Genomic DNA, 14,862 nt, shown 5'->3' with positions numbered 1-14,862 from the left:
CAAATGACCTCCAGACTCACCACCATCTTTCTCTGTCACCTATTTCCTTTTTTTTTTTTCTCCCACAACTTATATTCTCTTTGAAATCCACGTGTGGTTTTTTTGTTCACTAGACTCCACTGTATTCCTCTCCATTGGATGAAACACAGTGACTATGACTTTCAACCCACAACTTATAAACCAGCCTGGTTGATTTCATTTTTAATTCATTTTTACAGGGCATTGAATTTTGCATAAATAATATTTGTGCTTCTGTTTACAGAGCATCCCCATGGGGTGCTATGCACCGTTATTACTGTTATTATTGTGTTAAACTTATTGCTGCCAGTGTCACATTTAATTGTGAATTAGTAGAATCACTTTTCCTGATGGTGATGTGCAACCACATTTCATGTCTTTACCCACTAATTCACGACTTTATTCACATGAGAAGGCAATTTCGAAAAGGATAAAGGGAAGAGTCACCAGTATTAAATAGTAACCAGACAAAATAGAGTTCAGATAGGTTTAAGTCACCGCAGTATCTCTTTCAATAGTTTATGAAATTTTTAACAGGCAAAAGAGAAAGAAAGGGAAGATTTTCTTTTTTTTCTTTAAAGGCAGTCTCTATGTTTAGCAAATACAGGCCAAGCAAACTCGCTCGCTCGCTCTCTTTCTCTTTCTCTCTGACATCAAGCAAAGTAAGAAATAGTGCCTTTTGAATAGGAGATTTCCTTTAATTACATTGGGGAAGTGATAATGGTAGGTATTGCATGTTTAATGTAATGTTCTGGATGCCCCTTTTTCTTTCCTTTTTTTTTTTTCCCCCTTCACAGCCACCTCATCTTGAGCAGAAATAAAAGGTTCAAGGCTTGTCAGCATCAGTTTATAGATAGCTGTTTAAAAATAATGAGATATTGGGTATTGTAAGGCTCAGAGCCGTCTTGCCAAGACCCATTTATTTCTATTCACCTTTTGTCAGAATTGCAGACAGAAGACATTCAATTAAAACTTGTCACCTGTTGCAGATGACCTAATTGGTACTTGTATGTGTCATAGATAAGGGCTCCATGCTTCAGATGAAGCAACTGGACCCCTGGTGGAATAATATTTTCCCTGCAAAATATTTTGTAAACTATGTCTTTTTCAGATTTCTATGATTTTGATTTCGGCTCTCAGCCAGATTATAAATTTAGCACATATGCCTCAGAACCAGCCAAGAGCAGTGAATCACACCTTGAAAAAAAAGAAGGAGGGACTTCTTTGTGGCTATGTCCTGTGCACAGAAACCTACAAATGTATTTTGGATGCAGCTTGAATCTGAAACAGAGGGAAGCCTTTGTAATTTCCTGTGCAAGCCTCACATGTTTAATAGTCCAGATAGCTACCAAGAGACCAAAATGAAAGACTTCCCTTTGCTAATTGTTAATTCATCTGTAGAGCAAGGAAGCTTTAATGTGAGTCCTGGCTTTTATCTCTTTTAGTGACTGAGGACTCAGTTAAAAAAAAAAAAAAAAAAAAAAAAAAGCCCGCCTAATGGATATGCATTTTCTCTCCCTGTGTGATTTTTCCCTTTTATTTCAGCAGATCTTACAGTGCTTCCACATGCAACCAAGCTATTTCCAAAGTTCCTGAATTGTTGTCATGCTATTTCAGCAGAAGTAAATGTAACCATTCGTCAAGGTGTCTAACTGAAAAGCCGCCATCGGGGTCTCCTTCTAAACTGTAAAACTCAGCCAGAATGTTGCTTTGCCTCCATGGCCCTGGCAAAACAGTCCTTGTTTTCTTTCAGTGGCATTTTAAAGAGGAACAGGGAGCGAGGAAATGAATATCTCTGGGTCCCTGCCTCAAGAGAAAAGCAGACTGACTGAATCTTTTTTATCATTTTTGGTTTGCCCACAGTCTCATAGCTATAAACTTCTTCTAAGTGGAGACGCTTTATAGAGTCATAGATGCAAAATGCCTAGCCCTTCAGCGGAGTAAAAGTATTCCTCTCTCCTCGTGCTAGTTCATCATTCTGCCTTGCTCTTTGCATGCACCCCCTATCAGGGTGCGAGTATTGTTTACCACAGTAATTGGGTTTTATCTGCCCGTGCTTCTGCTTTTGGAGTCTATACCACATGCTCTTTCCCAAAAGTAGAATTTGATGACAGAGAAGCAGTATAAACATAGTGCTTGAGAACGTGGGCTCTGCAGCCGTGGTCTCCAGCTGCCACTCCTGGCTCAGCCTCTTCCCAGTTCCAGTTTTCTCATTTGTAAAATGGAATAATAATAGCACCTGCTTCATAGGATTGCTGTAAGTGTTAAATGTGTTCATGTACGTAAAACAATTAACCCATTGCCTGGAATAGAAGCAGCTCTCAATAACCAATGGGTGTTTTGGTTGATTCCAAGACACTTCATACAGAGATTAAGTCATTCCACTATCAATGAAGACATTGCTTGTTCAGGAGATGCAGATATCAGGAGTCAAAAGTTTGCTGAGATAGGAAGAAAGGAACGAAATCATGAAGCCATGTTGAACAGTATCACTGTCTATTTTGAGAAAGGGCAATAATAGTAAGAGAAGATAACTAGGGCTTGGTGTGTTTTATTGTCTCTCATGATCCTCCAGAATTTAATATGGTTAGATTCTCCCTGGAGTATTTGCGTCAATGTACAAATAATTTTCACTCATCCCTTTACTGGGGTACCTATAAATATGCACAAATACTGTAGGTAAAGCTGGTACTCTCTGTAAGGATGCTGTTACGAGGAAGAATCCCATCACAGGCTGCCACTAAAATTCTCGCCGCTGTGTCTTGATTCTGCCGATCTGCCTTTGCTTCCTTTCCTACAGCCCCTCAAAGGGATTTTCTCCACCCTCTGTTTATGATGGTTCCCTCACAGAAATCTCAGGCAAATTCAAGGGCGTTTCTAGGTACTTCTTTTCCTGAACGGAAAGAGCCGGATTCCCTTCCGCAGCAAAGGGAACCGCAGTACCAGAGACATCGTGGAGGACAACGTTCCCACCCTCTTCACCTTCTTGCGGCATAAGTTTTACTTTCCCAGGATGCTCCTCATCCTCAATTACAAGTCGTGTTGGATAACATTTAAATAATCCAACCATTTACTTAGTAGTCATTAAAGTCACTAATCTTTTAAAATATTATTTCACTATCTTTTAAAAAATTATCATTACTTTAATATGACTATTTGCATCTTTCTTAAGTATTCCAGGGGTCTATGTAATTAACGTTTTTAGCAAACCTTTGTTTAAGAACAACGTTATAAAAAGGCTTGTCTTTAATATAGCGAAGTAGGCTAGGATGGCCTTGTGTAATTCTCTGAAGGGGAGATCTTTTATTATCCTATGAAATGACTTTGTGCTATTAAAAATGTGAAAAATACTTTTGTCTTTGGACTATATAATACTGTAAAAATTTGCATTTGGGCATAAAATGTAGACTTAAAATTAGCTGACCTAAGAAGGCCTTGTGCTGAACTGTTTTACTTCTTTTGGCATTTATGTGCCTCATAGCGGTTTTTGTTGTTTTGTTTTTTTCCTTCTTGCCCTATTCCTGCTTCCTCAATTTTGTAAATTCTGACAACTTATGAGATTTGTGATTCCCTTGTGGCAATGTAGGCACATGCAGTATTTGATAGAAAAAGCGATGTGAAACGTTCTGTTTGGTAGGTAATGTCAACTATTAAAATTTTTTATTTAAAAAACAAAAGGGGTAATGGCAGTCTCCACATGAATAGAAAATCCAGTTGCCTTAATTAACTTCAAATCCTGTCAAACATTGAACATTGTGGGTATCTTATTTACTGGGAGAAATCTTCTTTTTAAACTTTTTCAAAAATGGTTTACAAGTGGAGTCCAAACAGAAATTGTTTGTATTTAAGATTGTAAAGATGTAGAGAGACAGGCTTTGCCATTGTAAGTGGAAATATTTGGATTAGATTGATGTTTGTTTATGGCAAATCTGGATTTTCCAGGTCCTGATGGTAAATACTGTTGTTGTTTTTTGTTTGTTTCTGCTGAAAATAGAGACTTTTAAATGAAATGTATTAGGTTAATTGGATAATTATCAATTCTCTACTTAACTTTGTATTGTGTGTTTCTAGCTAAACTCAGAGATAGCATTTTTCTTTTTCATAGACTTTGGGTTAGTTTCTGTATCTGTTCTAAAATAAACTCTAAATGATATTATTAGTGACAGGGATGAGCAGCAAATAGAATGGGATACCAAATATTTCTGTAATCACTTAGACATCAAATAATGTCATTATTTCGGTTTTATCCTTTGTATTATCTTACCATTCAATCATACCTCAAATGTGTTTACCTACAGAATTGAGGCAGGGTAGACTGTCACACTCCATGGGGGTAGATTTTCAATAAATGATCACGATGCAAAATATATTTCAATAAATAATATAGTAATATTTCAACAAAATAATGATATAATGGCAATTTCCTTGGGATTTTAAGGTTTATAAGATATTTAATAATGCATTTGTATAATATCCAAGTATATTAGTATATTAGTATAATATCCAAATATATTAGTACCTTATATTAATATAATTGGATCATTAAAGCAAAACACCAGGGAGGTTATTGTCTTAATATCCATCTTATATTTGGAAAAGCAAACAGGTTAAGGAACTCAACAAAATTTACAGAGCTTGTTAATGAAAGAGCCAGAAAGAAACCATTCTGATTTGCAAACTATGCCTTACTTTTTTCCATGTTCTTCATATAATATTTAGGAATAAATTATCATATTATTACAGTTGGAAACATTTTTCTGGAAAAACTTTAAAACTAGAAATATACTGAAAATAGACTTATTTATTTATTTATTGGCGTATAACTGCTTTACACTGCTGTGTCAGTTTCTGCTGTACAGCAAAGGGAATCAGCCATACATATACATATATCCCCTCTTTTTTGGATTTCCTTCCCATTTAGGTCACCACAGAGCACCAAGTAGAGTTCCCTGTGCTATAGAGTAGGTTCTCATTAGTTATCTATTTTATACATAGTAGTGTATATATGTGAAAATAGACTTCTTAATGATATCTGTATAGTATTGTTTTATCAGACTCTTTAAAATACAATTATTAAAGTTTCAGTGCATATATTGTTATGACTCAGATGAATACATCTGTTTATTTTCAAAGATGCACAAATAAAGAAGCTGGGTCCACATGTTTGAACACATAGTTTGGGCTGATTTAACTTTGAGACCTATGTCACTTGTGTATTTCCGTGTTATATGATTGTCCTTGGGGGGAAAAAAAACTGGTTTTACTAACTATGTTTTTTCTCCAACAGAACTGAATAAATTGATGAATAATTTTAGTATGATGTAGAAGTAGTTGCAGGTGTGTTACTAGGATTTGAGTTTAGACATTTCACTGAGTATGAAGTCAGCTAAACTAAATCATTATCATTATCATCATATCACTAGAAGATGCATAAAAAGAAGATTTTCCAGATTTTGAAAAGAGATTAAAAGCAGTATAAATATTTTTTACTTGAAATTGTTGATATTTGCCTACTTTTAACCCCCTAAAATGGGAATAAAAATTTCACATAAAAGTTATTATGATCTTTTAAAATACATCGACTCTGGAAATTTTTACCATTAAGTGTTATCTAAACTTGGCAGGAACAATTTTTCTGTATATTGACTGCCCATCAACTTTTGCTACATAATTGTATTAATTATTAATTATGTAGTATTAATATCTAATTTTTTCCCTCTACAGTCATCTACTGAATACCATATACATAAAGTTATAAATCATAAAAGAATGCTTTGTCCAACTGATCTTTATTTTAGGAAGTAAAGAAAGCGTTAAATGATGGCTTTGGTAAAAAAGTACTTGAATATTTAGAAACTGGATAGATATGTAGATGGTATGGATGGATGGATGGATAGATAGTAGTCTATCTACCCACACACTGAAAGGAGGTGAGGGGGAGGGAAGAAAGCGAGAAGAAGAGGGAAAAGGAGAAAGAGAAAGCGAGAATGAACGTAAGAGTGAGAACACTCCTTTAGATTTTGGAGGAGCACGTAAAAATAATATGAATATTTCAGTAATTCATTGTTCAAAGTTGAAATGAAATGCACAGTAATAAAATTATTTCACAGTATTTAAAGGATCTATTCCTACAAATACAAAAAATATCCCATAATGCATAATAAAAATTCTGTCAATCAAGTATAGGTATTTTTTTCTTCATGATGTTTAATAACTAGTTTTCAGTGTTGCACTTCTCCCATAAACTTGGGCCAGTTGGCTAAGCTGATTGGTGGCTTTAGTGTGATATAACTGTGTCAGAATTGTTTCCAGCCAAGACCTTGAATCCAATCTTTCAGCCACGATCCTCTTCCTTAGGCCTTCAGGATGGACGAAATCCATTGTCAGAAACTCACCAGCTCTGACTCCTGTGTTGGAAAATACGTAGTGTATTGTTCAGTATTTGGGCATGCGAGGCTATATTGCTCATGGTGAACTCATGCCCTGACAGACACCAAAAGCAAATTTTGGAGTCTACAAACCTAATTGAGATGCATTCTGTGAGCTTTCTTGGTTTTTTTTTTTTTTTTTTTAATTTTTAAAATTTTTATTGGAGTATAGTTGATTTACAGTGTTGAATTAGTTCTGTGGTACAGCAAAGTAAGTCAGTTATGCATATACATATATCCACTCTTTTTTAGATTCTTTTCTCATACAGATCATTACAAAGTACTGAGTAGAGTTTCCTGTGCTGTACAGTAGGTCCTTGTTGATTATCTGTTTTATATATAGTAGTGTGTGTATGTCAGGCTTTCTTGGTTCTAACAATTTCAGAGTTATTTTTAAATGTTTCCTCCTTTTTTTAGCCTTCGTCTGTCATTGTCTTTCTCTCTCTCTGTTTGTTTCATCCTGCCTTCTCTTCACACCACTAATCATATCACATTAATGTTCACATTGCGTTGGAGCTGGATGCCAAACGTGTTATGATACCACTTTTAGTTATATATGCTTTTAATTTTCTAAACTCTTATAATGAAAAATTTTAAATTCTTAATGATGAAACAAATTTGAATGGATCTCAGATGAACAGACAAAATGCGACCACATTATATAAACTGGAAAAATATCTTGGAGAAAGAAAGAAATGAAAAAAGACAAAACATGACTAAAGGGGGGGAAAAGGGGGAAGGTGTTAAACTTTAGTAAATTAAATATAGACACAATAAAAATAGAACATTAGAAATTAGATAAATGAAGGAATGGAACTCTAGGCGCAAAATTGCTCTAAAAGCAGCAGTCAAGAAATGTTTCTTCATGACTCACAAGCACTCTATTTTCATTGAATACTTAGAGACTGTACCTAAGCTCTTTGTTTTTTGATATTTGTTTGTCTAAACCTACTTACTTGCTCTTGAAGTTGTCTCCTGATATCACTTAAACTCTGCTCTGATGTTTCAGTTTGACATTTCAGGGTTTATCTAGAACCAAGTGTATGTTTGTGTGCATCACTAAAAGGAAATCAACTCTTAAAGTAGTAGTATTAAGATAATATGAAAAGTTATGTTTTTCTTTAGCTCATGGATTGATAGTCATCTTTAACATATGAGTATATATTCACCTTCAGGATTCACATAGAAATATATCAGCCTTTCCCAAACTGTTTCGTATAATTCAGTTACACCACAACTCACCTGTTCCACGTGATATTAACAAATGTTCCCAAAACAGGATCCTTGGTTAAATTGGTTTGCAAAACATTGCATAGGCTGTATCTCCCTCTGAGAGTTTTATTTGAGAGTTAGTTGCATGTTAAAGGCTCTGAGAGGGCCTTCAGTAAAATAACAATACTGAGGATACTGTTAAACCAAATCTATCTTCTGAACAGTTTGAGAAATACCAAAATATGTACAATGAATTACTTGGTTGTGAATTTAGTAATGGATAATGTTTATACTGTCTTATCAATTAAGGTACAATATAAGACCACAAAGCGAATCTCATCTCTCTCTTACTCCCAAGTAATCTTCTCTTTATTTGATAAAGATTTATAAGTTTCTGTCCTAAACTTTACAATTACAGACCGGAAACCACGTTATTAACAAGCACCCTCCCCACTGCCCCATGTAAATGAAACATTTCTTTCTTTTTAATCCCTTTCTTTCCCTTTTGCCCCTTTCCTTAATGTTATAGATCCACTGCCAGCAAAACCTCCCTGAATCTTGACCCAGTCCATCACTCATGAGGAAAAAGTATTACTAAATGCCAGTCTACTTTTGCCTACTTTCTAGCTTCACGCTTCATCTCTGCCCTCCTAACAAATCCCTCCTTCGCCATCCTAGCCTCCTGAATTCTTTCAGGAATCTCCTCCTTCTGACCTGCGTTCAGTCCAGACCTGCTCTCAGTTTTCTTTCATTTGAAGGAAAATACAAACGTGTGCCAGAATGTAAGGAACATGCTCCTTCTGAGACATGTTGACTTAGAACAGGGAACGATCCTTGCGTCTCATCTTGTGTAGTGGGGTTCCAGCTCTCTACAACATGTAGGGGTTTTCAACTCAATTCAGTTCCACAGGTCCACGTGGAGTCCTCTGATAGACCGGGGTGGATTGAACAGCTCTGGGTCTACTGATCTACTCAAGCCCACACATTGAGCTTTCAGGGGTGACTGATGAAGAGGATACACATTGCCAATGTCTTTAATTTGAGAAACTGTGTTAGCACCAAATTCCAGTTTCTTTGTATTAATTCTCAAGGAAAGCTACCTTTCCTTTGGTATGTAGGTGACTCTGATGGCCTTGCATAAATGTCTTTCAGCTTGGTCATCTCTGCCAGGTTTGGTTTCCAACCTGTGGCAGTCTTGGTTTAGCCATCACTTTTTTACATTCCTCTACTTCCACTGGACCCTTCTGCAATCTACTCTCTGTTTACCTAGCACCCTTGGATGATACTCTGTATGTATTTGATTGGTCTCAAAGATAGTTACCTCAACAGTAAGGAAGTGCCTGTCTTTCCCCACAGGAGTGCGTCTTGACAGAGTACATGGAGGTCGGCAGAAGTACAAGCGCAGAATAGATGCGGAGAACAGCCCGTACCTGAACCCTCAGTTGGTTCAGCCAGCCAAAAAGCCATGTAAGTACAGCAGACATGTCTGGCTTTCCAGCACATGACATCCTCCCAGCTGGCTCTAGGTACATCAGTTTTGGCGTGCCCATCCCTACTGACTCCAACGAGACTTCTCTTTGTTGGCGGGGGTGGGGAGATGTGGCTTTATTCCCAAGGATTTCCATTGCAGGGCAACAACAACTCAGCTAATTAACTTTTTTTCCTATGGTTTTCTCCCCCTCTACCTTTTTTCACCTAGTCATTTTCTGGAAGCGTTAAGCATACCAAGGCATAGCTTATATAGTGCGAATTTTACATTTACAGGTTATTTTCAGAGGTACATAAAATGGATCGTACCATGATCATTAGTTCATTGGAGCTGTTAGTTTCAGATTTCACAAGAAAGTGATTTTTGTAGTTTTCACTAGCTAAATGAGTTTGTTCAACCTCCCAATGAAAATACATTAGGAGCCTCATTAATTTAGAGCTATAGAAGGTTAACGCACTCGCTAGCAATAGATTAAAACAAGGAGGGGCCCTACTGATAACAAGCATAGGTTGGTAGTTCCATTTCAGATGCCCTTATGGGCATTATGAAGTGTTTATTTAAAAGCCCATGGTTTGATAATGCCCGGCTGCAATTTGAAACGATGGTAGGTATGTAGCTAAAATGCAAACCCCATTCTCTTTGTCATTAGCTAAAAAGAGCTAGAATATAGACTGAGGCAGTTAACTGTGTTCCAGTTTCTGAAAAATCAGTTCATGGCTGTAGTGCAAAAGGGCTAACATTTTAGGATGTTTATGCATAGAGTTTATACGAGGCACTGAAAGTGCTTTGGTGGAAACAATTCTCACATTTAGCTGTCTCTGTCTCAGAAGACACAACCAGCCCTCACCAGAGGAAGTTGCAGCTATAGCAGTTCTAGAAAAGACATGGGTAATTTCTGATCTGCTTTCAAGGGAAGAGAAAAAGTGTCCTCTTCTCATTCAGATTCTCCAGGAGGGGTCGCTGTTATGCATCATCCGTGTGAGCATATGGGCATCTGTTAAATACGTAAAACAGACCCTGAACTGTAAATGAAAGGACATTTTAGCTATGTCAAAGGAAAAAACAACCAGTTTTACATAAAATTAAAGCTTAAGTGAACATATGGCATGGTTTCCTTTTGCCTTTCCAAAAAACATTATGTTGATTATACCTTCAATTGTCCAATCTGGCGTCTTCTCCTCAGCCTGCATAAGCTGTTTGGCATTCTGCAAATACAATCTAGGACTGCATTAAGCAGATTTTGCACATTAGAATAAAAAAACTTTCTGATAATACAATAAAATGCAATAAACACTCATGTTTAATTTCATTAGAGGTTTCGTTTTCCTGGATTCACTAATATCCAGACTGGCCATTTCTCATTCATTTTATACGAAGTCGACTGACACCATTGATGATATCCTCTACCGAGAGAAAAATGAGCACCAGCCCATTCGTAAGTCCACAGGATGGATAAAGAAACATCTATGGTTTTCGGCGGAAACCTGAGAAAAGGGGAAGAGGCTTGTCAAGTACCTTTAAGAAGATTACAGCAATTTCAATGAGCTCCATTTGTCTGAGATAAAAGAGGACTCCTAATAAATCATTACTCATTATCTTAAGGCCTCTGTGTTAATTTTCCTTAGTCTATCCAATTAGTGTATTTTGGTAACAAACATTTATAAAACTTAATTTTCAGATCCTGTCAGAGACTAGGCATGGGCTTTGCTCAGAAAGTGTCTGGGGGAGATTTCTGGAGCCTGACTGATTGTTTGTGTACTACAAAAGCCCAAGAATGAAAATTGGGTTCTATTGATTCTAATTAGGGAAACATTAAATAAGATTCACCTAGAAACAGTGCTGCCGGCTATTCCATTTTCTGAATGATAGGAATTTCTAAGCTTCCACCAAATTTCTCTGACCCCCTCCAGTCAAGTATCCAGTGGCTTGGGTAAAACAGGTTGCATTTTCCCTGTACTAAAAGAACTCGAATCACGATTTCCTTCCGTTACATTTTTGTACCCTTTATTACTGCATTTTCTTCTAATCCTGAGGATCTAGTAGTTGCTGACAGGTTTTGCTGCATTGTCAGAGCAATGAAAGTGGAAACTTTTCCAAGCGTAGCTAAAAAACAGGGTGTTGTTTCGATAGCATATACGAGAAACAAATGTCATTCTCTTCAGATCCTACAAATTAAAAAAAAAAAAGAATCTCTATTTGATTTTAATTTCTTTTCTAGAAAATATGATATTTGGGAATACTTCCTCCCAAATCTGTATTTTTTTTTTTTTTTTTTTTTAAGCAGCTTTTTTTTTTTTTTTTTTAAGATTTCTTTATTGACTGATTGATTGCTATGTTGGGTCTTCGTTTTTGTGCTATGGCTTTCTCCAGTTGTGGCAAGTGGGGGCCACTCTTCATCGCGGTGCGCGGGCCTCTCACTATTGTGGCCTCTCTTGTTGCGGAGCACAGGCTCCAGACGCGCAGGCTCAGTAGTTGTGGCTCACGGGCCTAGTTGCTCCGCGGCATGTGGGATCTTCCCAGACCAGGGCTCGAACCCGTGTTTCCTGCATTAGCAGGCAGATTCTCAACCACTGCGCCACCAGGGAAGCCCCCAAATCTGTATTTTTAATTTGATAATAATTGAATATTACTGCCATTGAATGGTTATCTGTTGATAATTTGAAGTGAACAGAAGTCATGTGGCAGTCATAGTAGTAAAAATTTTAAACTCTATCAAAAAATTACTAATTATAGCTTGGATAAGTATCCTTGTTATGTTGTTACAGCAGACAAAAAAAGAACTATGTTTTCAATTCTAAGGTATATGAAGTCTTTTCATTTTAAGTTAAAAAAGTTAAAAATGTATAGGGAAAGGCAAATGGTCTAGTCAACGTAGAGGAACCTTTGACTTGGCTCACAAAGATCCCATTTAATACCCCAGTTTTCTAGAGTAATAGGACACAGACGTTGAAATATCTGAGTTTATTCTTACCTATTTGTATTTCCTCACTTAGAAGAAAGTATCAAATCTAAAGCTACATGTAGAAATTGAAAATGGGGCCAACAAGAAAAATCATTCCGTTAGCAAGGCTTTATAACCCCTTCCATAAACTCTCACATGGCCCTGAGCGATAAAACACATTTGATGTGATGCTTTCCATTTGTCTCTAGTGTTTATTTTATGAAGGATTTTAAAAACATATATCACAAATTTCAGACAGATAAATCTGAGCCAGAGAATGAGCTAAAGACAACAGATGAAAATAGAGGATTAAAGTATTAGATGCTCCAAAGTGGAAATACGGTCACATTTAAGTTGGAGTATTTTTCTGGAAACTGACATTGGCTATATTTGGAAGATGGGCTGGGTATGTGGGGAGGGGGAGAAAGGCAAGACATTCATATTGAATGCATCCCACTGAGACAGAGTTATACAGTCAGTAATTCACCCCGGCAGAAGGGCTCTGACCTTTGCTCCTCTTTAAAGGAATTAGGACAGTTAATGACTTTCATGCCCATTATGTCTACGGGCAGTAGGAGTTCTTTGCCTCCTACATTATGTTCTATATTTCAATGGTTTATATGGATATTTATTTTAAAGCTGTTGTATGCTATTTAATCTGCTTCCCCAGATCCCACCTAAGAATCAAAGAGCAGACCCAGAAAGCATCTAACTTCTCTTATCTGTTTGCTATAAAAAATTTCATTGCAGGACAGATGCTTCATTCCAGCAAAGGCAGATAAAGCCAAGAAGAAACAAAGAACTATTACAACTGCTATGGGTTTTCCAGAACACTGTTTAGTATATATATGTTGAACCGTAAATGGAATATTTGGGGTTGATTATAGGTGTTTGAGGGATTTTTTTGTTTTGTTTTTTGTTTTTGCTCAAAATACCACCTAGTTTAGAACGTGCGAAAGAGGGATGATACTACTAGTGATCTTGTTGTGCTCTGGTCTGATTCTGCAGATAACAAGATTGTCTCACATTTATTGGTGGCTGAACCGGAGAAGATCTATGCCATGCCTGACCCTACTGTTCCCGACAGTGACATCAAAGCCCTCACTACACTGTGCGACTTGGCCGATCGAGAATTGGTGGTTATCATTGGATGGGCGAAGCATATTCCAGGTACCTTTTCTGAAATGAAAAAGAAAAGTTTGCCATTAATTCCCTAGGCTTTATATGTTGATTTAGGCAAATTCACAATTTTCTCATTAGGATTTTTAAATTTTATTTATTTATTTTAATTTACTTTTTTTATTTGTATTTTTTTTAATTAATTGATTGTTCTTGGCCACACTGCACGGCTTGTGAGAACTTAGTTCCCCAACCAGGGATTGAACCCGAACCATCGGCAGTGAAAGCGCAGAGTCTCAACCACTGGGCCACCGGGGAATTCCCGTTCATTAGGATTTTTTTAAACCTTTACATTTGTTTTTGTCATACTTAATTTAGTGCTTTCTTGGTCCTAATAGAATCATATGCCATTTTTATAACTGTACCATCTTGAATGCTTGTTAATTATTTTTTCGCATATGAAGGTACTATTGCCAACCTAAGATAAAGAGAATATAACTTGTTAAAATATTTCCTTATTCTTTTAAAAAGTCCGAGTTTTCTCCTAAGGAAATACTGCTGTTTTTTTCTTTTCACTTTAAATAAATGTTTATGAATTGGGGGCTTTAAGGCAGACAGCCTGGGTATAAGTCCTGCCTGGCCTGCCAATGGGACAACTTCCTGAACTTACTCTATCTTAGCTTCCTAAACTCTAAATAAAGCTATAATATCGTAATAAAAAAAAGTTTTTGTCAGGAGTAGTCTAGATACCTTTTTTCCTTTTAAAAATCACTTATTTTGTTGTTCGTAGTGGCGATTTATACTGAATTGTTTTTCATATTTGCATATTGCTTTGGTTTACAATTAGATATTTACCATGAATTTATACATAAATTATGAAAATAAATGTTCAATTGACATTGTAAATATTCTCATATGGTGCCTTAAAAGTAGTATTTCAGGTTTTTATTTTTTAATATTTATTTATTTATTTATTTGATTGCGCTGGGTCTTAGTTGTGGCAGGCGGGCTCCTTAGTTGTGGCATGCGAACTCTTAGTTGCAGCATGCGTTTGGGATCTAGTTCCCTGACCAGGGATCGAACCCGGGCCCCCTGCATCGGGAGTGCAGAGTCTTATCCACTGCACCCCCAGGGAAGTCCCAAAAGTAGTATTTTAAAGTATCCAATTATTTTTCTCTCCAGACCTGTCCTTAGATCAGTGAACATATACCTGATCACAAGGTTTAAGAATTGTAGTAGTCTACTTGAATTATTGTTTGTTTGAGCTTTGATCTTCAAATAGTTTACAAACAAATTTTTGGACAATGAGCCGTGTTTCTTTGGTACAGTGAACTTATTTCTGTCTCCTTAAACTAGTTTGTCTTTATGCCTTGAATGCTACAGTAATTTCTTTAATCAAATTGATGACAGTCCCTTTCCCAGCCCACACTGAAACCAATTTATTGGTCATGATACGCCAGCTATGTTGCTAACAGTCGTAACGAACTGTCAGGCGATATCGCAGTGAAGCTAATTTGAAGTCATTAGGTGTGCAGCGTTCAGGCGACAATTTGTTACAGTGCTTGGGAACACAGCTGACATTTCTGAATGGCTTTGTTCACTGCAGTTCTAGATGAGGCCAAGCAAATTGTAAACTAATTTAAACATCACTCTGT

At 36.6% G+C, this 14,862-nt stretch overlaps 1 protein-coding gene across 1 annotated transcript in view; it reads left to right on the top strand.

Moving 5' to 3' along the window:
- Positions 1–14,862, top strand: part of LOC103007985 (cyclin-Y-like protein 1) — a gene marked incomplete at its 3' end in the record, with an annotated part of 154,211 nt that overhangs the window by 76,234 nt on the left and 63,115 nt on the right. Inside the window, exons 2-3 of the mRNA XM_057539557.1 lie at positions 9,015–9,125; positions 13,097–13,258. Of these exons, the coding sequence (XP_057395540.1) occupies positions 9,015–9,125; positions 13,097–13,258 (273 nt within the window). The remainder of the gene's footprint in view (positions 1–9,014; positions 9,126–13,096; positions 13,259–14,862) is intronic.

This window comes from Balaenoptera acutorostrata, unplaced genomic scaffold (genome assembly GCF_949987535.1).
Source record: "Balaenoptera acutorostrata unplaced genomic scaffold, mBalAcu1.1 scaffold_683, whole genome shotgun sequence".
In the NCBI taxonomy this organism is placed as follows: Eukaryota; Metazoa; Chordata; class Mammalia; order Artiodactyla; family Balaenopteridae; genus Balaenoptera; species Balaenoptera acutorostrata.
Note: the sequence above shows the minus strand (reverse complement) of the source record. Positions and strands in the feature narration are given on the sequence as shown.